Source organism: Vulpes lagopus, chromosome 14 (assembly GCF_018345385.1).
Source record: "Vulpes lagopus strain Blue_001 chromosome 14, ASM1834538v1, whole genome shotgun sequence".
Taxonomy (NCBI): domain Eukaryota; kingdom Metazoa; phylum Chordata; class Mammalia; order Carnivora; family Canidae; genus Vulpes; species Vulpes lagopus.
In genome coordinates this window covers 12,696,068-12,719,098 of record NC_054837.1, presented here as the reverse complement: position 1 = coordinate 12,719,098, position 23,031 = coordinate 12,696,068, and the positions used below count along the sequence as shown (strand labels likewise).

At 58.3% G+C, this 23,031-nt stretch overlaps 1 protein-coding gene across 6 annotated transcripts; it reads left to right on the top strand.

The window, feature by feature from the left end:
* The first annotated feature begins 442 nt into the window (after positions 1-442).
* Positions 443-23,010, top strand: SMTN (smoothelin). 6 transcript variants are annotated; one of them, XM_041728562.1, is made up of 21 exons: positions 443-599; positions 2,301-2,431; positions 7,415-7,563; positions 7,943-8,036; positions 8,139-8,217; positions 8,311-8,408; positions 9,290-9,610; positions 9,699-9,771; positions 10,368-10,439; positions 10,520-11,038; positions 11,233-11,405; positions 14,507-14,659; positions 14,736-14,811; positions 15,881-16,045; positions 16,145-16,207; positions 16,422-16,488; positions 17,444-17,617; positions 17,815-17,932; positions 18,511-18,662; positions 19,637-19,802; positions 22,707-22,846. In XM_041728562.1, the coding sequence occupies exons 2-20, from the start codon at positions 2,381-2,383 to the stop codon at positions 19,779-19,781; spliced, it is 2,742 nt and encodes a 913-aa protein (XP_041584496.1). In that variant the 5' UTR covers positions 443-599; positions 2,301-2,380; the 3' UTR covers positions 19,782-19,802; positions 22,707-22,846. The 6 variants fall into 6 exon arrangements, with proteins under 6 accessions (XP_041584496.1, XP_041584495.1, XP_041584497.1 ...); XM_041728561.1 differs by lacking the exon at positions 19,637-19,802 and having other exon boundaries at positions 22,707-23,010; XM_041728566.1 differs by lacking the exons at positions 443-599; positions 19,637-19,802 and adding an exon at positions 13,334-13,426 and having other exon boundaries at positions 22,707-23,010.
* The last annotated feature ends 21 nt before the right edge of the window (positions 23,011-23,031 follow it).

The following is a 23,031-nucleotide window of genomic DNA, read 5'->3' as shown; positions in this document are numbered from 1 at the left end:
ACAGTCCGTGCTCTGAGGTGGCCAGGACCAGGTGTCCCAAACGTAGGCTGGGCTGCAGCCAAGCCCAGATGCTAACGCGAGAAGGGGGCGGAGTCGGGGGAAGGGACAAGGTCTCAGGAACAAAGAGGAGGGCGGAGAGGGGCTGTTCTGAAGACTCCGCGAGTAGGACGGTCCCGGGCCACTCACCCCGGCTTTGGGTGCCGTCCCCAACTTTGGTGCAAAGCTGCGTCCTCCTGCCGACGCCCGCCCAACCAGCCAAGGTCCGGGCAGCAGTAGCCCCAAGACGACAGCCCCCTAACCACTCGGCCCGCGCGGGGCGGGGCCTGCCTAGGGGCGTGGCCGTCAACTTGAATCTCCCCAATGGAGCACGAGGGTGGGCGGGACCGTCCCTAGAATTGGCCGGTGTGGCGGCGCGGGGCGGGGCTAGCGGGGCCGCCGGCGCGGCTGGACGGGCGGCGCTTGCAGAGGCTCGGGGACGGTTGCTGAGGGGGACTGGGATCCCGGTCGCGGCGCCTTCCGCCTGAAGGCTCCCAGTCTGTCTGTCGGATCCCGAGCGACCTAAGCTGAGCCTGCGCCCAACGGGTGGGCCGGACGGAGAGGTGGGTGTGCAGGCCTCTGGGAGGCACCGCGACCCCCGACGGGTCCTGGGGGTGGAACCCGGATATCTGGACAGGGGTTCTGGGACTCCCAGCCACGGGGGCTCTAAGCCATGGGATAAGGTTCTAGACCGCGGGAAAGGATACCCTGGACCTTCTGGAGGCTCCACGACCCCCTAGGGGTCGGGGGTCAAGGTGGGGGGCACACACCTTGGAGAAGGTCCCACGTTCCTCTGAGGCCTCTCTCAATCCCCGGGGACCCCAGACTGTATGTGTGACAAGGAGCCCTGGAACTGAAGTGGGGCAGCGGCAGGAGTCTCTAAGGAGAAATACTTCCTATAGTCCCCTGGGCGTCCAGGCTCACGCATTAGGGACTCCTGCCCCTCAGTAGACATGGAGGAGCTCAGAGTGTCCACAGAACCTAAGTCTGGTGATTACGGAGTGACACTCTTGGGGGGCACTACTCCCAGAGTAGACAGATAAGAGGCAAGGACCCCACCAGAGGGAAGATGGGTAGTTACACCCATCCAAGCCTAAGGGGATGGGAAAAGCAAGCAGCCACTTGAATAGGCAGGGTCTGAAGAACTCTGTGTGGATTAGGACCCCCCCCCCCCATCAGACACCTTCACCGGATGAGGTGACTCGACAAGTGACTGTTCTGGGGAGGGGGAAGGCATGACTGAGGGATGAATCAATGTGGGGTGGGGGTAGCATTTCAGTCAACATACATTAACTAAGCGCCAACTGTGTGTCAGGCCGTCAAATTCCATAAAGACCTGAGGACTACAGAAAGAAGGAAGGAGCTGAGGTTGGGCCAGGATTTAGGGGACCATTTTGATGGGCAGTGATGGGGCAAGAGGGAATATCTTGAGCCCCTAGGGGCACTTTGGAGGGGGGCTTCAGGAGCCAGAGATGGCCACGATTTTTATTAAATCCAGCCCTGCCCTCTGGGTCTTTGGGATCCTTCTTCCCCCTGTGACAAATCCCTGGCCCTCTTCAGTCCTCGCTTTGCCTATCCAGAGGTTGGACAGATCAGGTTCTGAAGGCCATTCTATCTAGGGAGTTCAATTCTAAGTGTGTAAATTGTTAGGAGGAGCTGGGTACCTGGACACCTGGCTTCATGAGGTTTGGACAATTGGCATCAGGGCGAGGGCAGGAAGAGGAGAGAGTAGTGTATATTGAGAACTGCCCTCAAGAAGTGGAAGACAGGATGTTACCTCCGATGGATTAGATCACCTGGAGAAATGAGGGGTAACGACAGCTAGGATTTGGATATAGGTGAAGCCGGCAGCCAGAGACCGAGCTTTTGGTCAGGGAGGGGGCTGGGCAAGTCCTGAGGATAGGTGGGTGGGGCAGGAAACTGGAGTCTGGCGGGCACCCCCTGGTGGTGAGAACAGCCTGGTGGGCCTTCTTAATCCAGGTCTCTGCTCTCCCGGTTTGAGGCTTAAGATAGGCCCAGTTTTGACCACACAGCTGGCATCAGGTTGGCTGGGCTGGAACTAGGGACTTCCACCCTTGGTTTGTTAAATTTTTAATACACCAGCCTAGGGCAGAGGGCAATTCCCAGCCAGGATTTAATCAGGTAGCAAGGATGAGACACCCAACAGATGATCATGTGTTACAGAGGGAAACTGAGGCACAGAGCCCAAGTATCTGTGGTTTCCAGAGGCCCCAGCAGGCCTGATTCATGTCTGTCCTCTGCAGAATTCCCTGAGCTGGTGTCAGGTGCCACGGGCACTGGGGATCTCACCAGGAGGGGACGGACAGAGCTAGGGGCCAGCAAGATGGCTGATGAGGCCTTAGCCGGACTGGATGAGGGAGCCCTGCGAAAGCTGGTAAGTGGCCCAATCATCCCCACTGTGATGACAGGCAAGCCAGGTCAGAGGCAGGGCCTGTCCAGGCTACCTCTCAGCTGACAAGAGGAGGGGTTGGAGGAAGGGGCAGGGGGAGGGCCCATGGGAACAGGACTAAGCCTGTTATGCATGGCTGATGCAAAGGACCCAGTAGCATGTGCCTATCCATGCCAGGTGCTAAGGCCTGGTCCCTCCCAGCCCCCCACTGCCACCACCTGTTTAAACAGTAACTCCTGAGGACTCACCCATGTGCAACTACAGGTGTGGGGAGCCTAGATTTGCTCACCCAAGCAATAGCCTGGGCAGTGCCTGCCCCTGGAAGCTGGCCCAATGATATAGTAAAGCAGTGATAAAAAATGCTGGGGGAAAAGGGGGTGCCTGGGTGGCTCAGACTCTTGGTTTGAGCCCAGGTTGTGATTTCAGGGTCCTGGGATTGAGCCCCATGTCTGGCTCCCCACTCACTGGAAGTCTGCGTGAGGATTCTCTCTCTCCCCCTCTGTCCCCCCCACCCCCCCCGCTCCCACACACTCTCTCTCAAATAAATAAATAAATCTTTTTTAAAAATGCCAGGGCACAGCAGAGGTCAGGTTTGGTGCTAGACCATCTCACAGAGGCTGTGACCACAGCAGCAGCTCCAAAAGCCAGGAGGGCATTATGGCTCAGAGAGGTGAAATCACCTCCCCAAGGGCACCCAAAGAGGTTGTGCCAGGATCCAAAAAAAAACCCCAATGAGGGTCATGGGGGACCAAGTCTTGGGTACTTACCCAAAACCAGAAGAGCCCATAAAGAGAAAGGCCTTAGGGGCCCTTATAAGCTCTGTGACTTCTAGTGTGTCATTTTACTTCTCTGAGCCTCAGTTTCTTTTTTTTTTTTTTTTTTTTGAGCCTCAGTTTCTTTACCTGTAAAATGGAAGGGGGAAATCTGTGCAAACATTTATCTAGGTCTTAGAGTTGGCATGGGGATAGGATGAGGCATGGACCCAGATCTTAGGATGGAATAAGGATAGTCTCATTCTCTTCCCAGCATCTTGAGCGCCCTAACGGTAGCCCACCCATCCCCATGCACAGAAGGGCTGTAGGGCAGGCCTGTGCCCACTATCAAGGGCAGGGAGCTTCGGAACTGCAGGAGGGGCCAGAGCCCCGCCCCCACCCCGCCCTTGACCTTTGTGAGGGTGGGCAGTGTGTGTGTGTGGGGGGGGGGAGGGTAAAGATTTATCTTACCTAGGAGAAGGCGAGTGATCAACCCACCCCCATACCATTCTTCTGGAGGCAGGGGTCACTGGGCAGTTGGCCAGCGCTGCCACGACCTACCCAAGGGGTCAGCCTGTGTGGCCTCGGACCAGACCCTTAGGCCGGCCCGGAGCCTAGACTCTAGGGTGTCAGCCACCGCCGACGCCGGCTGTGTGCCCGACTGGTTTCCCACAAGTTCCCACCACGTCAGCTCACCCTCTTTGCGGGAAGTCAGCCGGGGATAGTAGAGGCAGAGTTTTCCAGAAAGAAAACCAAGTCTCCGCGCACCCCCATCTGCAGGGGGCCGCTGTGAGGCCCGGGGTTCCCAAGCCGCCACCCCCCACCCCCACGTGGAATTTCAGAGAAGCCACAGCGGGAGCAGCCGTCCGCCCCGCCCCGGCCGGCCCCGCCCCTGGGAGAGGACTAAGTAGACGCGGCCCCTCGTGTCGGGGCCGCGAAGTCGCCCGCCGTCTACCCCACGGCCGGCGCCCGCCATTGCCTCGCCCGGGCCCCGCGAGGGTCCCCGCCCCAGGGCCGGTCTGGCCCCCGCCGGCCTCGTGGCAACAACCGGGCGTCCCCAGCCGGGCTCCTCCCCGCGGGGCCGGGCCTTATAAGGGAAAGCTGGCGGGCGCCCCAGCCCCAGCCCCGGGCCGATTCGGGACCGGGCAGCCGCTTCCGCCGCCGCTCCCGCACATTCCTGAGGGCCGGGGGGTGCCCGCGCGGGACGGGGGCACGTGGGGGCGGGCGCGCCGCCTTCCGCCTCGGTCCTGGGTTCGAGTTCGGGCTCCGGCGCGCCCTGGCCGCGTGACCTCGGGAACTGCTTAGGTGCTGGGAACTTCGGTTTCCTCCCCGCGACCAGAGACCTTAAAGCAGGCGGTGGCCGAGGTGGGGGGGGGGGGCGCTTCCCGTCTGGCTCGCAGCCGGGCTCCCCACCGGGCGCCTAGCTCTGGGCGGCCCGGGGAGGCGGGGGGGGGGGGGGGGGGGGGGGGCGGGCCGGGCGCCGGGCGGCGGTTCCGGAACCTGCGGGCGGTCAGCGCCCCCTGGCGAGGCCTCGCTCGGCGGCCGGTCCTCCAGGGTGGCTGCAGGAGCCCGGACTGCGGAGGTCTGGCAGGTCTTCTGCGCTGTGCTGAGGGGGAGACTGAGGCCCAGGGAGAGGCCGGGGCCTGTCACGCCCCGCCCCCCACTCCCCAACAGCGAGGGCAGAAAGGCCCCGAGACCCGGCCCCCCGGGAGGAGGAAGTGCCCTCTTTCCTCCCGGGAGAATTTCACTGGGCAGTTTCGGAAACCGCCCTATCCCCTTCCCCTTCCTTCTGGTAGACAATGGCGCTTTATGCTTCCTTCCCTCCCTCCCACAGACACCTCCACACACAACAGGGGGGCCTGAGAGGGCGGGAACATAGGCCACACAGCAGGGATACTGTGGGCAGACAGTATCCAGGCTCTAAGGGAAGGGTCATGGTGGGGGTTGGCCAGTGGAATGAGGTTGTCCTTCCCCCAGCCCCACCCCACTCATTTGGTGGGGGGATCGGACAGAAGATCCTATTTTCCAGAGGGGGACTGTGGTAGCCAAGTTTCCACATCAGGCTATTTTCAGGGACGAAAACCCCATCTCTGCAACGGAGGGCATTGAGAAGGGATACCCGGGAGGCAGCTGGCTGGTCATTGCATCCCTTAGCCTCATTACCCTCCTGTCCAGGGGGACTGAGCCAGTTGACCCCTCAGACCTACCATCTCCAAGTGTACCACAGAGGGCTCTAGGCCTGAGGCCAGGACTGGGGGTAAGAAGGGGAGCCTCATTCTCCCTCCTGCTGCTCTAATAGGTCCCCTTTGGCCATTACAGTTCTCTCTAGTCCAGGCGAGAGGGCTCCTTACACAGTGGTGCCCAGGTCCTTGAGGTACCCACCATGGCAGACAGACCCCAGCACCAGAGCTATCTTCAACTCAAGGGAGACCCTGGAGTCAGAGAGACCTGGGTTCAAATCCTGGCTCAGTGCATTTGGCTGTGAACAAAAGACTTCTGCCCCTCGCGCCAACAGTTTCCTTATCTGTCAAATAGGAGTAATAAAGTATCTAGGGTTTCTGTGAGATGAGGACAAACTGGGGGCTCAGTGCAAGATTTGTCATATAGGTTCTTGATAAATGTCATTGATGCTTCATATTTTGTACTCACTTGCCCTTGCTTTTTTACCCCCTCCTGAGTGGCTGGAAACAAGGAGGGGGTGACGTTTACTGCATGCATAGCTATGCCAGGGGACCCCAAGTCACTGCCCCCACCCTCACCCACTGCCCTGAGGTAGGAGCCATTGTTCCATTTGGCAGATGAGAAAACCAGGACACAGAGAGGTTAAGGACATGCTCCTGACTACCCAGCCAGGAGTGGACTGAGGCTGGAGCAAGCTGAGAGTTTGACCTGAGCCTCAAGGGATGCTCCCATAGCTCCTCAGAAATGTGGAGCCTGAAGGAACCATGGAGGGATCTGTCCCCCCAGAGCTCTCTCTACTCTTTTCAGACTAGGACAAGTGACCGAAAGGCAGAGTGGGACCAGCCCATACACCCTGCTGAAACCTATCCCCACCACCATGTGGTCCCCCATCTGGGAGTAGGAAGGAATGATCGGGGAGGAGGCTTAAAGGAAGGAGGTAGAAGTTTCCTGGACCCTATCCCTGAATGATTTCCCCAAGCCAGGCCTCTCTCTTGAGCCACAGAGACCTTAGAGAGGAGAGGTGCAGGGAAGGCAATAGAATTAGCTGAATCTTGGGATGCGTGGGTGGCTCAGTGGTTGAGCATCTGCCTTTGGTTCAGGCCGTGATCCCTGGGTCCTGGGATCGAGTCCCGCATTGGGCTCCCCATAGGGAGCCTGCATCTCCCTCTGCCTATGTCTCTGCCTCTCCATGTGTCTCTCATGAATAAATAAAATCTTAAAAAAAAAAAAAAAAAAGAATTAGCTGACTCTACCCAGAGAAGGTGTCCTTTCCTGAACCTGGTTAGACCAGCTACCCCCAACTTCCCAGGGATTGAGGAACTAAGAAACCGGTGGGAGCACCTGTTCCCCATTGATGCCCTCTCTGGAGCCCTGGGTAGACCCTAGTACAGTTGTGTTATCTATCTGGGGAACTGATCCTCCTATTCTCGGCCCTGGCCCCTTTGATAGTGGTTAGGACTGGGTCAGTACAGAGGAAAACAGCCCCTAGCCAGGCAAGAAACTAGGACTCCTGGGCAGGTGCCCCTGCCTCAGTTTTCCCATCAGTCCAATGTGGATGAGGCTGCCACCCCCAGCAAGGCTATAGTGCTTTGGGACCAGAACATGGCTTCCTCGCTCACAGGGTGGATTCCAGCTGCCCTAATCACCCTTTTCTACCCGGGGACACTGTTAGGAGCCCATAGGGTGGCCTCCTTCCTCCTGACTCCCAGGCTCTTGGGGGTTTGATGAAGGACTCAGACAGGAGTCAAATCTCAGGAAGCAGTGCCTGGCTTGGCAACTGGCACAGGTGGTCAGTTCCTGGTTGCCCATCCTGTAAACCATAGTGCACAGTGGGCTGTCCAGAAGCTCTGGTTCCTTTAGCCCAGTCTCCCTGAGACCCTTGGGTGGGTGGTAGGGCAGGCTTGTGACAGGCATGTGGCAGAGAGAGTAGAGACAGACCACTCATTGTGGCCCAGGCCAAGCTGTGGGCAGCTGGTGCCCGCCCTCCGCCCCGGCAGCCAAAATGACTTGCCCCTCACCCCCGCCTGCCCCACAGTTGGAGGTCACAGCGGATCTGGCAGAGAGGCGGCGCATCCGCTCAGCCATCCGGGAGTTGCAGCGGCAGGAGCTACAGCGTGAGGAGGAGGCCCTGGCATCCAAGCGCTTCCGTGCCGAGTGGCAGGACAACAAGGAGAACTGGCTGCAGTGAGTGGCCAGGGGACTGGTCATATAGGTGGGAGGAGTATGTATCAAGGCTCAGCTTTGTTGTACAGGCACAGGTGTGTCTGCTGCCCATCTGGGTGTGCAAATGGCAGTACCGGCAGGATCTGGAATGCACAGGGATGTTTACGGGCCTGGACCACTCGCCAGGCATGGAGTCCCAGACACACCCATGTAGATAGCACAGCTGAGCCTGCGCTCATGTAGCATGGGCATGTGTGGGCCAGCGTGTAGCCAGAGGGTGTGCACAGCTACCTGCCCCTCTGCCAAAGTTCTGGGTACCTTGTCCTGACCCCTACCCTCAGCCCACATCCTCCAAGATTTGGCTATGGCAGTGGGCGTTATAATCATGATGTCCCTGCAGCTCTCAGCAGCAGGAGGCAGAGCAGCGAGCTGCTCTGGCGCGGCTGGCAGGGCGGTTGGAGTCCATGAATGATGTGGAAGAGCTGACTGCACTGGTGAGGCCCAGGCCACGGCAGGGGCTGGGGCAGAGGCTGGGGCAGGGCAGGTAAAGCCCTGGACTCCACAATCCAGCCCTGTGGCCTGCTTCTCATCCACAGCTGCGAGGTGCCGGTGAGTATGAAGAACGCAAGCTGATCCGAGCTGCAATCCGCCGCATAAGGGCCCAGGAGATTGAGGGTATGTGCCCTGCCTGGCCCACCCTGTGCCTTGCTACATGCTACCCACAGCACCTCCCAGACACTCAGCTGACATTTTCTCCTTCCCTTCCAGCTGCCACGTTGGCTGGGAGGTTGTGCAGCGGGCGTCCCAACGGTGGCTCAAGAGAGGAGAGCAAGGGGCAGGCAGCACACAGGCTGGAACAGTGTGAGGTAAGGGATGTGAGCAGGATGGGAGGGTAGCCCAGTGTCCTGTGTCCACAGATGCCAGCAGCAAAGAACACCTGTGTGTCTTTGCTAGACTGGTACTTGACTGGAGGTGGGGGGTGTTTGGGGGACTTCTGGCCAGATGTCCCCCAATCCAGACTTTGCATCTACCCAGGCCTTCCCCTCAAAGCTACTCTGTCTATCCTACTCCTGAGTATGTCTCCCATTACCACCCTGCTGGTCTCCCTACTTCTGTGCCTACCTCTTACCTGCCATGGCCATCCAGCCTCCATTCAATAGCCAATTCAATCTCCCTGAAATGCAAAACTGACCCTGGTACCTCCCCAGCTTACACCCATCCTGAAGCTGTCCCTCCCTGTCCAGACAGCCCACAGCCATACTTTGGCTTATCAGGACTTACGTATTGCACCCCAGCTGACTCGTGGAGCACTGTTCACAGAGTTGACTATTCTCCAGGGGCTGTGGATGAGAGATCAAGCCATGTAGATTCCCTAAGTGGCCAGGAGAGGCCGCTGGGTCCCAGTCCCTGAAGGAGTACCCCCACATACACACCCTCTGATTAACCTGGCTAGGATCAGGAGTCAGGGGCCTCTGCTCCAGGGATATATTAAGACCAGGAATCGCCAGCAGGTCTCCTGTCATCCCCAACCCCTGACATAGGATCTGGTCCTCTCTGAACCACCCTTGACTAGACATTGCCAGGAGGTTGGGAAGTGAGAATCAGAGACCGCCCATGGTGTGCCAGTGTTCATGCATAAACAGGTGTGCCCACAGGAAGCTATGCCTAGCTCCTCTGCTTTGCATGCCCTGCCCTGGGCACCTGCCAGCCTCGGGAGCCGTTGCTGCATCCTGTGGGTCACCCACAGGTGCCAGAGCAAGAGAAACAGGAGCAGCACACAGAGGTCCCAGAGCCAACCCCAGCCCCTCAGGACACCAGCCGGGATGTGACCACAGTGACACTCCTGCTGCGGGCCCCACCTGGGGGCACACCCAGCTTACCTGCCTCACCTGTCAGTTCACCCACCACTGCTTCTCCTGAGCCTCCACTAGAGCCTGCTGAGGCCCAGTGTCCTGCTGCTGAGGCTGTGGGCAGCCCCAAGCCACCCTCCAGCCCACCCAGGGCCACCAGTCCTGAGCCCCAGGAACCGCCAGCCACCCCCAGCACTGAGAGGCAGGTGGTCAGCAAGGTGAGTCTGGATAAGGGACAGGGATGTCAGGCAGGTGAACTCCTTGGTTTGGGAGTCAGGCCCTGCCAATGCTCTGTCTCCCCTGCAGCTCCTGTCTGGCCCCACAGAGCCCCCAGCTGTCCAAGGCCCCACCAAAGATCCCTCCAACACAAAGAGAGCAGGTGAGGGTCCTAGGAGGGGTAGCTACAGGCCTCTCCTTCCCTGTCTGGAAAATGGGCTCTAGTGCCTAGGTAGCTTCAGCTTCTTCAAGGCTAGGCAGTCCCTGACACTCCTCCCACTGCCCTGAAGTATCCCCACCCCTCCTGCCCCGCCCCCCACCCTTGGGCAGAGGCCTCCCTGCAGCCTTGAAAGGCAACGGGCCTCAGGCACATTCTTTTCCCCAATAAGGGAGCGCACCCATCTCAAGCTGAGGCCATGGGCAGTGCTGGCCAGGGGGGGTGTCCCCCATCCCCATCAACAGGGAAGATCTGGGCACCCTTCCTCCAGCCCAAGCCTAGCCACAGCCCCCAGGAGTGTCCAAGTCATCCTAAGGTCAGTGCAGGAGGAGGAGGAGGAGTCTATAAGAGAGATACAGTTGAGTGGGGAGGCCAAGAGCTAAAGACGTATAAAACAGGATGGGGAGGCTGGAGTACAGGAAGGGCCTGGAAGGTGTGGACGAGAGGAGGTGTGGACGAGAGAACTGTGAGAGGTGGAGCCCCCATATCCACCCTCCTTTATCTTCCCCCACTTGGCCACCACCATTTCTCCAAACTGCCAGACCTGGCCGGACCCCGTCCCTGCCAACGCTCCCTGTCTGTGCTCAGCCCCCGCCAGCCAGCCCAGAACCAAGGTACCTCCTATTCTCACTACTGCAGACTCGGGGCAGCACCTGTCCCACCAAGTCACTGATAACCCTCCTATCCTTTCTAGAGCCCCCAAACCCTGCCAGCGGACCTTCCCCATTCCAGCGGGCTGGCTCTGTGCGGGATCGTGTGCGCAAGTTCACATCTGATTCTCCTATGGCTGCTGGGCTCCAGGATGGCCCACCCCGGTTGGCCCTGGGTGCCTCAACCCCCACAAGACTCCTGGGCCCCTCCCACATCAGCACTACTCCTGCCTCTTCCAATGGCTCCTCCTCACGGGCCCCCAGTGATACCTCCTCCCGATTCAGCAAGGAGCCACGGGGAACAGCCAGGCCCCTGGCCCAGCTTCAGAGCTGCCCCCGGGAGGAGGGCCCCAGGGGGCGGGGCTTGGCTGCCAGGTCCCTTGAAAACAGAGCAGGGGGGCCTGGGGCCCTCTCAGAGGAGCCCAGTGCCCTGCTTCCCGTGCCTGCCGGCACTGCTGAGCCAGGGGCCAGTATGAAGACCACATTCACCATCGAGATCAAGGATGGCCGTGGCCAGGCATCCACAAGCCGAGTGCTGCTGCCCACAGGCAACCAGAGGGCAGGTAGGCCTCCCTGCTGTCTCCCCACTGCTGGGGATGAGTGCCTGCAGCCAGCCACCCAGCTCTGTACATAGGACAAGTGCTGTGGATTCAGGGTGCCTCTGAAGAGGATGTGCTGGGAGCAGGGGGCACCATTAACCTTGGCTGGCATTGCCCTCACCGCAGCAGATCTGACAGTAGCCCTTCTCCCCCTCCAGAACTGACGCTGGGGCTACGGGCGCCTCCCACCCTCCTGAGCACCAGCAGTGGGGGCAAGAGCACCATCACCCATATCAGCAGCCCTGCGACCCTGGCCCAGCTGGGTAGCGTCACTCATGTCACCAGCTTCAGCCATGCTTCCCCTGGTAGCCGGAGAGGCTGCAGCATTAAGGTGAGCCCCCTTACTCCCCAGCCAGCCTCACTGTCCATTAATCTTCTGTAGACTGCTTCAGGATGTAGGGCTAGCAGGGCTTCTCTGCTCTGCTCCTCCATTGCACACACAGGGAAACTGAGGCCCAGAGAGAGAAGGTGGTGGTGCCAGTTGGTGGCAGAGCTAAGGGCAGACCCTAGTGGATCAGCCACTAGGTATGTTGGAAGCTTACTCTGTACTGGCTTCAGGCTTCCCACATGCTGATCTCTGGTCCTTACTACAGTATTGGTTGGTTTGTTCTTAATGAATAGATGGGAAGATGGAAGCTCAGAGAGGATGGTGAGGGCTTGCTCCCTCTTCCTGTGGCAACCCCAGTGCTCCTGCTCCTACTCCACAGTGGAACTCAGCCCCAAGAAGGAAAGCTGCTGATCTGTTCATCCAAGATCAGCCTGGCCTCTTAGGAGATTGAGATTAGTGATTACCATCTGCGTCAACATCTCTGGGGAGGTTGGGCAGAAGCATCAATGGGGGGACAGGCAGGGGGTGCCTAGTCAGGTGAGGCAACAGCCTAGCAGGTGCCACGGGAACTGAATACGCTGCACCCTTCCATTATTCATTCCCGAGCCTAGGATCAGCTGGCTGGGAGCTCAGCTGGGGAAGGGATCCCCAGTGGGCTGTCCGGCTGCCCAGGTAATGTCCTCTGGGCTGCACTGGGGACTGAATGGGACTTTGGTTGAGGTGAGATGGCTAGAGCCAGCTTTGGGCCTTCTCTGGGGTGACAGGCAGAGGGTGGGGGCGAGAAAGCACCCTTTCCCCCACAGAGCAGGACCTAAGTGCTCTCTGCCAAGGGGGTGAGGAGATGGTGGCAGAGGTGGCCATGGGGTGTGGGTGGGAGGTGTGACAGTGAGCCCTGCATCTCATACCACCGACTCACCTCAGTTTCCCCATCTAAAATCAAGGGGAAGCAGAAAAGTGCCTAAAATGTGCTCAAAATCTGTGGTTGGATCCAAGGGCCACAGGCAGGCCAGAGGATGTTTATGTCAGGGACGAGGCACTTGTTATAGCAGATTGCTCAAAGTCCCGTCTCTCTGTGCCTCCATTTCTCCCATTTGTTCAAGGCTTTCTAAAACCACATGGCCTAAAGGCAAAGGCGTGCAGGCTCTGGAGTCTGGCAGACTGGATCCTCACAGCTAATGTAAATGGTGGCCCAGGGAGGCCCATTCCACACTCCGTGCCTCGGTTTCCTCATCTGTGGGGCCTGGGGCTGTGGCCTAGGCAGTCCTTCAGAACCGGTGCAGCTTTGCTGTGCTGCCAGTCTGTGATCTCCGCAGGGCCAGGGCCAGGGCCAGGCCTGGCGGTCTGCCTGCTTGGGCAGGCCACCCATCCCCCACAGCCCTCTCCACGGGGAGCCCAGAATAGGTTTCTATTTGGGCCACAGCCCCAGCTGGCAGGTGGCAGGCTGGGAGGCCGGGAGGCCAACAGGGGCGGGGCAGGCCCACTGCCCTTGCCTGCGCCCTCAGGCCAGCTGCAAAGACTCTGACACTGCCAGCCAGAGGCGACTGTCCCTACCACTGTCCCCATCGTCACCCCATCATAGAGCCCCTGCCATCACCATGCCGGGGGTACCGGGGCCTGGGTCTGAGCTGGCTGCAGCCCTTGAGGAACGACTGGGCTTGGCATTGGAGGAGCTGCGGGCAGTGGCTGAGGCAGGCCGGGCGGCAGTGACCCAGGCAGCTGAGGCAGCTGCCTCAGCCATGGAGCCAGTGGCCCGGGCAGCTGAAGAGCTGCGGGTGGAGACGGCAGCACTGAGCCGGCGGCTGGATGCGCTGGGCAGGCAGGTGGAGGTGCTGAGTCTGCGGCTGGGGGTCCCACTTGCGCCTGACCTTGAATCTGAGCTGGAGCCCAGTGAGCTGCTCCTGGCTGCTGCCGACCCCGAGGCCCTCTTCCAGGCGGCTGAGGATGCTGGGACCCCCGTGGCCCACCCGCCTGCCTTCAGCACCCGCCGTCGCTCCTCTGCCGGCCCTGCCCACAGCAGCAGTCTCGTAAGTCCCTACGGGCTGGGGAGAGCGGGTGGTTTTGAGCAGATTCTGCCTCTGCTGAGGGGCATTAGGTGTGCCACTGCCTTCTCTGGGTCTCAGTTTACCTATCAGCAGAGGGACTGGGATGCTGGTGCTCCAACACTCAGGCGAAAGGGTGCCAGGCTCCTGGCCCTGAGGCATGCGTGGTTACTGCCCTAGCAGCCCCTGGCCAGGGCCCAGCCCCCCACCCCCACCGCTACTCTGCCTCAGCTGGGCTGAGTCGCCCTAAAGCAGCTGCCACTTCAGCTCTCCTTACCCTCACAGCAGATAGAGAGGCCCTGCCAAGAGGGGAGGGGCTGTGATAATTGGGCTGGGGGCTCGTCCACAAGTTGTTGGAAGATGGCCTGGTGGGGAAGGGTGCTAGGTTGGGGCTGAAGGCCCCTTAGAGGGAGCAGGGAATAGGGGCAGGCTTTGGAGAGGACTTGGCTCTGGGCAATCCCAGACACCTGGTCAGGAGCCCAAGGGCCCTGGTCCAGCCCCTTTGGGGTGTGTGTGTGTGTGTGTGTGTGTGTGTGTGTGGCATGTGCTGCCTGGACATTGGCCCAGGAGGATCCAGGCCTTGGGAACTGCCAGTATGGAACACAGCCTGCTTGGGAGGGGGCTGGGAATGAAGCAGCAGAAAGAACTCAGGTTCAAGAGTTAAGCTACCTTCAGCTCAGACCGCAAGCTACATCACACTTATAGAATGACTGTGGGCAAGTTATACAGCTACCCTGAGCCTCAGTTTTCCTTTATGTTCCATGAGGACAGCAAAATCCCAAGCATTTATTCAGTGCTTACTACCAAATTCAAATGACCAGTATTGGCACCACTAATTGTATTAGCACAATTCCAGGTAGATAGGAAGCCCTACAGCAAGGCTGTCAGTACCTCTTCCCTGAATCTGACAACAATATGACCATCCTTGCACGGGCAGTCTAACCGGGTAGTGGTTATTTCCAGGCTGTACCCGCAGACCCAGGGCCCAGTTCCCTGTCTGCTGGGGGCATGCTTGGTTTCATCTATACCCCTTCTTAAAGCCCATGCCCTCTCCCTATCCTGCAGATGGAGCCAGAGCCAGCAGGGCCCCCCTCTGCGGCAGTGGAAGTGGCTAATGGCGCCGAGCAAACCCGAGTGGACAAAGCACCAGAGAGGCGGAGCCCCCTAAGCACTGAGGAGCTGATGGCCATTGAGGATGAAAGCATCCTGGACAAGATGGTATGGCCAGATCTGGTGGACTAGGGGTGGCCAGGGGGCAGGGACAGGTGGGTAATGACAGGGGTTCTATCTGCAGCTGGATCAGACTACAGACTTTGAGGAACGGAAGCTAATCCGGGCTGCACTACGTGAGCTCCGACAAAAGAAGAGAGGTAGAGAGCCACTTGCCCCACTCCAGATCCAGCTGCCCCATTTCCCATCTGTTCCCCTTACTCTGGGGTCCACTCATGGGCACTCCAGTTCAGTAACTGCCCTACCCAGCTTCTTTTCTAGTCCCAGATGGATCTGGCTTCTCTCTTCCCTGGCCCCTTCTTTCCCCCTGGCCACCCTAGTTATACCATCCCCAACCAGCTTTTCATCTCCTTCCCAGACCTAGTTACTCCCGCTCCTACCTACTCCTCCTTGGATCCCATTGCTTCCCTACGTACTGCCAACTACTCCTTCCCTGAATCCAATACTCCTTCCCCCAGCTGCTTTTCTCTCCTTGAGATCCACTGATGATAACCACTGCCTCTGCCCCCTGCTCCCAACCAGCTTCCCCTTCTGTGAGCACAGCTACTTCTTGGACCCAGCTATTCTTTCCCTCAGATTCTAGATTCATTTGCTGCTTCAGATACTCTGAATCTGACTGCTCCCTCCAAGCACCACTGAGGATCACCTAGCCCCTGTGCCCACCCACCTACTTCCTTAGGCCTCATTGCCAGCTTCTCTCCCAGCTACTTTTTCCCTGGATTAAATTACTTCTCACATACCTCCAATTCCTCCCTTCTTGGATCTAGATATTTCCTCCTCTAGCTGCTCTTCTCCCACCTAAGACCCATTTAAAGGCCCACGCAGCAACTAGTCTCACTCAGCTTCTCCTTCCCTGAACTCTGCTACTTCCTCCCTAGATCTGCCTATTCCCTCTTTAATAAGCTCCTCATTCCCATAGAAACTCCCCTCTTGGATTCAAATGCTCCCCCCTTTGAGTTCAGCTATTCCATATTCCCTTGTCCATTTCCCTGAGTCCATTGCCACACACCATACCCCACCACCTCTTCCAAGTGACAGCTACCCACTCCCCCTCAGCTACTTCTAAAGAGGGCCCTTGTCCCCTGTGTCTTCAGTATTTCTAACAAGTTGCCCTCCACCCCATCTTGTGTGCCCTGTGTGCCCGTGCATATGTGCTGTGTGGGTGATGGGTGGCCCTTCTGGGCATGCATGGGGCATCCCCCCGCCCAGACCAGCGGGACAAGGAACGGGAACGGCGGCTGCAAGAGGCACGGGCCCGGCCAGGGGAGGGCCGTGGCAACACAGCCACAGAGACCACCACGCAGCACAGCCAGCGGGCAGCCGATGGCTCAGCTGTCAGCACTGTCACCAAGACTGAGCGGCTCGTCCACTCTAGTAAGTGACCAAGCAGGGCTCAAGGGCTCCAGGTGGGAATATATTCACCCCACCAGCCCCATGACTCACATTCTTCCTCTCACCCCCTGGCCCTTCCAGATGATGGCACGAGGACGGCCCGCACCACCACAGTGGAGTCAAGTTTTGTGAGGCGCTCTGAGAGTAAGGCTGCCTGGTGTCGCGCTGTGCCTGCCTGACTACCTCCTCAGACTCTTCCTCAAGCTCTCTCTCCGTACCTTCATCTGTGTGTCTCTCTGTCCAGCAGTCACTTTCTCTTATCTGCCTGTGGCTACCACCTTTTGCCCTAAACCCCCGCACCCTATCTCCTGATGTCCAGCCTAAGCCTTCACCCTGCTCCACTTCCCCTTTCTTGTAGATGGTGGCGGCAGCACCATGGTGCAAACCAAGACCTTTTCCTCGTCGTCATCCAAGAAGATGGGCAGGTGAGCACAAGTACCCATCCCCAGACCACAGAGGAGTCAGTGGCACATGGGACCCCACTGCACACCCATTCTACAGAAGGGTAGACCAGGGTGCTGGGAAGGTGACAAGCATACAGGCAGGGAGAGTCAGAGTAGGAGTCAGACCTCTCCTGCTCCTCTTGCGATCTCACCTAATCCTCAGCCACACCACTGGGGAGGCCAGAGAGTTGCTCAGGATCTCACAGCGTGAGTGGCAGCGATAGCATTGAGCCCTTAGAGAGGCCTGCCTGCCACTGAGCTGCCTGGTGGCACTGCCACTTCCCAGTATCTGCAGACCATGTCCCCTGTCACAGAACACTTTTGCACCTTATTCTTATGATAGAGGGAGGACCTCTATCATACAGAGTGTATCAGGGCTGTTGGATCAGAATTGAGGCTGGGAACCAGAGGAGTCCAAGACCTCTGCATCAGAAAGAACTGTGTTCAAGTTCTTGCATTGCCCTCCCATGCCCTCTGAAATCTGAGGCCTGATTTCCTCAGAGGGGCCTGTTTCCTCATATTTAGTGGAAACGATAAGGGTCCCTCCTTTCCCTTGTGAGGTTTAAAATGGCACATAGGAAAGGCTCAATAGACATGAGCTGTTATTATTGCCATCATTATGATCATGCTGGTGGGCATTATTAGTTGATAGCACCCAGAATCTCAACTCACCTGTAACTCGATCATAGAGTGAGGCTTCTCAGAGAACTCCCCAAGGGCCAAATTCGTAGAAAAGAGTGGCTCCCACCTTCTTGTCCTTTGAGCCTCAGTCTACTCTATAAAATGGGTATGATATGGACACCTCCCCTGCTGGAGAGCATTGCGGGTCATGGATATACCACAGGGTGTATGCGGGGTCTGGGGCACAAGACGCCTCCCTTGGCGAGTGGGGGTCGAGGCTCAAGAGCAGCCAGACAGTCGCCTCCCGACCCCTCAGTATCTTTGACCGCGAGGATGAGGCCAGCCCACGGCCCGGCAGCCTGGCGGCACTCGAGAAACGCCAGGCAGAGAAGAAGAAAGAGCTGATGAAGGCGCAGAGCCTGCCCAAGACCTCAGCCTCACAGGCGCGCAAAGCCATGATTGAGAAGCTGGAGAAGGAAGGCGCCGCGGGGTGAGTGGCAAGGGGGCGGGGCGGGGCGGGGCCTAGTCACCCCGCGGGGCGGGGCCAGAAGCGGGAAGCTGAGGTGGGAGCTGTGCTGGCGGAGGCCTGAAGGACCGGGAAGGCGGAGTCTGGGGCCGGCTGGTGGGGGGCCGGCGGAGGCAGCGCCCCCTGCGGTCGTGTGACGCGGCCCCGACGCGCCCCTACAGCAGCCCTGGGGGGCCGCGAGCAGCGGTGCAGCGCTCCACCAGCTTCGGAGTCCCCAACGCTAACAGCATCAAGCAGATGTTGCTGGACTGGTGCCGAGCCAAGACACGCGGCTATGAGGTGAGTGCTGAGAGGCCAAGCAGCCTGGCTTCTTTCTCCTCCTACCAACCCCTGCCCGCAGCTCTGCACCTCCCTCTTGGCGGAGCTCCTCACCCCCTGTGCTCTTCGCAGCCCCTGTGCCTGGCAGCAAGGATGGAAGCCCGCTTTGAGGATGAGGAAAGGCTCAAATAGGACACACAACATGCCCTAGATTCCAGAATAAATGATTAAGTGGCAGGGTCTAATGAGGGCCCAGTTCAGAGCCAGACCTCACCCTTGAAGTTCCCTCTCATTGCTTTTGGGAGGAGGAGTGGGGGCTGGGTAAATTTCTATAAGTAAGGGAAGCAGTGAAGGAGGCATGACCATGGTCGTAGCTGGGTGGAGCTGGTCCTCCTGGTTGCTCTGTGCCTATAAGTAGCAGATATGGAGCTGACAAACTGAATTGAAGGACGTTCATGTTACCACTGCCCAACTGCTGTGCAGCCTTGGACAAGCTACAGGGCCTCTCTGACCCCAGTTGCCCAATTCTTGGAATGTCAAATGCTGGGGGCATAGCAGTTATGGGGAAGCTGACCAGTCCTCCCACCACCTCTACATAGCATGTGGACATCCAGAACTTCTCCTCAAGTTGGAGTGATGGGATGGCCTTCTGTGCCCTGGTGCATAACTTCTTCCCTGAGGCCTTCGACTATGGGCAGCTCAGCCCGCAGAACCGGCGTCAGAACTTCGAGGTGGCCTTCTCATCTGCTGAGTAAGTGTGGGCCCCAGCCCAGCTGGTATCAGCTGGGCATCTGGGGCTGTGCGTCTGGGCCAGGCTCAGCTGCCCCAAGGCCCCTGGAACTGGCCAGCTGCATTGTCAGACAGCGGCTGATACCCCCTTCCCGAGAAAACCCCTGTCCTCTCCACCCTGCCCACCCGCTGCTGAGCGTGCCAGGTGCCCGCCGGACCGAAGGAGCCGCCCGCCTACCAGCCCGGGCCAAGGCCCACCAGGTGGCCCTGTCCATATCCTCCATCCTCCCTCTGCCCCCTCCTCCTTCCTCTCTCTCTCTCTCTCTCTCTCTCTTTCTCTCTGCCTTTCTCTGTCCTGCTCTCCTCCCTATCATCAGAGCTTCCTGCTCCCACGGGATCCCGGCTGGAGATTCCAAAAGGAGGCTCCTGGCCCGGGCACCGTGCCCGCCCAGCCTATATAGGTGTTGCCAGAGGCTTATATAGGACATCAGCAAGCCCTCCACTTTGGAATCGTTACCCTGTCTGCTCACCTCACCCTCAGCACCCTCCATCTGTCTTTCCTTTTCTCCTTTTCTCTTTCTGGTCCCCCCAGATTTCTTCCTCCTCCCCCTCCCCCACCTCCTCTCACGCCTCCCTCACCCCCCCTCCCTGGGGCACAGCCCTCCTCTCCAACCTCAGTGCCAACGCCATTGCCCCCACCCCGTTCCCGCTTGCCCCAAGAGTTCTCTGCACCTGTGACTGGTCTGGCCCCCCACCCCTGTCTGCATCGCACACCATTAGTGACGGGTAGTGAGCGGCACGTCCACGATGGGGAAGGGGCATGCGGGGAGGGCCAGCAGATTGCAGCACTGAGAATGTAACTGAACTCTTGTCTCTGTGTGTGTGTGTATGTGTGTGTCTCTCTGTTCTCCTCCCCTTTCTCTTCTCTGCCTCTTCCCCCTCTTCCCATCCTGGGCCCTGCTTCCCTGCCCCTTCCCGGCCCCCTACCCTCCCCAGGACCCATGCGGACTGCCCGCAGCTCCTGGACACAGAGGACATGGTGCGGCTTCGAGAGCCTGACTGGAAGTGCGTGTACACGTACATCCAGGAATTCTACCGCTGTCTGGTCCAGAAGGGGCTGGTAAAAACCAAAAAGTCCTAACCCCTGCTCAGGGGCCCCACGGTGAGAAACGCCGCCTCGCCCACCTGCGCTGTATGCTGGAATCTGACCAGAGGGGCACGGGCACAGAGAGAGACCTGGGAGGGGGTGGGGGGTGCAATGGGACCCTGAGAAGAACCAGAAGGAGCCAGATGTGGCTCCACCTCTGGTAGTTCAGGGCCTAGCAAGCAAGACCATTATTCTAAAGGGTCCTGCTCATGTGATGACCCTACATGAGCAGGCCTGAGATGGAGCAAGCCCAGGAAGGAACCCCAGAGGAGGCATCTGACACGGCCTGCAGGTCCAGGACAGCTATCTGAAAAAAGTGCAAACCTAGCTGGGATTTGAACAAGTTCAGGCTAGAGGAGGGAAAAGGAGTCCCAGGTGGACGGATGAGCCTATGCCCACGGCTACAAGCGAGAGAGATGGAGAGCATGGCACAGCCAGCAAGGGAAAGAAGTTTAGTCTGGGTATGAAGGGAAGAAAGGGGCCACAGGAGTTTGAACTTTCTCCTGAGGACAAGAGTCCTAAAAGATTTCCAAACAGAGAAGGGATATGTGTTGTCTGGTTAGCATTCTAGAACAAGGATTGGATGAGGGATGAGGAGGGAAGGAATGGGCTAGATAGCTGGAGCAGCTTAATAAGAAGTAGGACAGGCTTCCTGATGTATCCAGTTGAGGAGAAAGAAGGAGGCTCAAGGAAGTCTGCTAGGCCTCCGGTTTGGGCACTGGGGAATTGGTGGTATCACACTCATTGGAGAGCTCAAGAGCAGGGCCAGTTTAACAGGAAGATGTTTCTGGATCTTTAAACCAGCTCTGGCATTTTTCTCTCTAGTCACCTCACCTCAGGGTCACAGTAGAGAATTCAGGTCCTGAGCTAACTGTCCATTCCAGACAATGCTGCTCAGAGAAGGAGAAAGGTGGCTCAGCGTCCTGGAGGTTTTAGGTCAGAGACAGGGCCAGAAACTAGAATTTCAGGCTCCCCACATAGTGGCTCTGTTCCTTACCACATCACTTTTCCCACCCATTGTGTAGAGAGAAGAAAAGACAAGAGCTCAGAGGGTATAAAGGGATTGCCTAAAGTAATGTGAATCAGGGACAGAGCTAGTGGTGCACTCGGATGCCCCTTGGGGCTTGGAACCACATGGTGGGCAGCCCACATGTGTACACATATATCCAGAGAAGCCATACAGGTGAGGGGAGGATGGGCTTGGTTCTGTCTCCAGGTCATATATGGACTTAGGAGCTGCTGCCCAGCAGGCTGGCCTGGAGGGAGAGGGGCCCTGATCCAGTTGGAAAGTGTGACTCAGCCGTGCTGTTGCTCGAATTGCCCTGTGTTTGGCCTGTCACTGGGGCAGCTGGAGCCCTGAGCTGTGAGCCCCAGTGTAAACAATGGCTTTATAAGGTCTCCAGGGAAGACACCAGAGATGGGAGGGAGTTCCACGTTGGGGAGCCCAGGATCCCTGGGGAGATAGCCACAACTTGAAGAAGCTGCAGAGAGAGGCTGCCTTTTTCACCATAGTATAGCTGGGGAAATGAATCCAGAGATGACCTCAGGGACACATAGCACATCAGCAACAGAGTCAGAAACTCCCTCATTCATCCTGAGTGCTCCCAAGTCTCAAATGAGGCAGAGAATTTGTTGTTTTAAAGATGGAGAAACTAAGTCACAGAACAGGGGAGAGCTTTATCTCTAGTACATACAGCTGATCACGGGTTTAGCCTGGGCTGAAACAGAGATCTCCTGCCTCCCAAGCTTCTTCCATGAAGGAGTCCAGGTGAGCTGGGAGTAGGCTCCAACCCTACCATTGTCCCAGGTTTGACCTTGAAGGCACAAGATGGGAGGAAGTAGTCATGGGTCCCTTGGTGTGTTGGTGTGTTGGCAATAGGAGCAATTCATGCCCTTACACCTTCCCTGCCAAAGGAATTCAGTTAACATGGACTGATGGGAGGAAGCAAGGCAGAAGAGGTCTTGCTTTGGGACAGGAGGGGGAAATGGAGCCAAGGAGCAAACTTCAGCTTTAGAGCTCTGGGACTATCAATTGCTTAGTAGGCCGCAGCCCATTCACCCCAGAGTGGGGAGATGGCCCCTACAGTAGGGAAGATGGGGCTCTAGGTGGGTATCAACACCCGGGGCTAGGGTACTTGAGTCACAGGAGGCCCAACCCTGCACCTGCTAGGCTATGGGGCTTGAAACATGATTCCTGCTCTGTGACTCAGTTTCCCTCTCTGTAAAGTACATCTAGCACTCTGGAGGACAGAAGGGCAGCCCCATCCTTGAGCATGTTGTAGATGGGCCTGTCTGTATTGGTTGAGACCCTCATCTGCCTCCTCTGCTCTACCCAAAGCAGGTGGTAAGGGTTAAAGAACTACCCCCACACACACACACACTCTCTGTCCTCCATCTCAAGTAGCAGGATTGTCCCCTGGGCCTCTCTGCAGGAGGTACCAGGCGAGGCATCTGGGAGATAATCCAGGGCACAGAGGTTCACTGGGGCAGGTCCTGGCTGCAGAGCAAGATTTCCCATTGGTAAGGCCCCTCTGGATCCAATGGCCCAACCCAGAGGCTCCTGCCAGCAGGAGTCTGCAATGAGGGTGTGCAGGAGGTAGTCCTCCAAAGAGAACATGGGTGGGGTCTGGGGTCTGGACCTTGTCCAGAGTGGAATGGGGGGCATGGCTCTCCTCTCCCATCTTGACCTCCACTTGCCTGGACTGGCTCCCCATAGTGACGTTTCTAGGCTTGGGTGAGTGGAGCCTGGGGTTTCCTGTCTTTCCGGAAGGCTTTTACCCCATCAGTCAATCAAGAATCTGGAGTTTATGGAAGATCAGCAGGCTGCCAGCAGTGAAAAGACTTCCGGGGAGAGGGTAGCTGCAGGAGGCAGGAGGAGGGCTCGGTGCTGACAACCACCCCGGTACCCCCTTCCTGCAGGATGCTGGTGGACTGCGTGCCCCTGGTGGAGGTGGAGGACATGATGATCATGGGCAAGAAGCCCGACCCCAAGTGCGTCTTCACCTATGTGCAGTCGCTCTACAACCACCTGCGGCGCCACGAGCTGCGCCTGCGCGGGAAGAATGTGTAGCCTCCCTGCGCGCACGGCCCGCCTGCGGCAAGCTGCACCCACCATCCAGGCACCATCCCCTCCCTGTGCGCCTGCCCACTGCTGCCCTGTCTGTCGCGACACCCTCCCCTGCATACACACGCTGCGTTTTGATAAATTATTGGTTTTCAACGATCCTGACTCCTCTCTACCTCT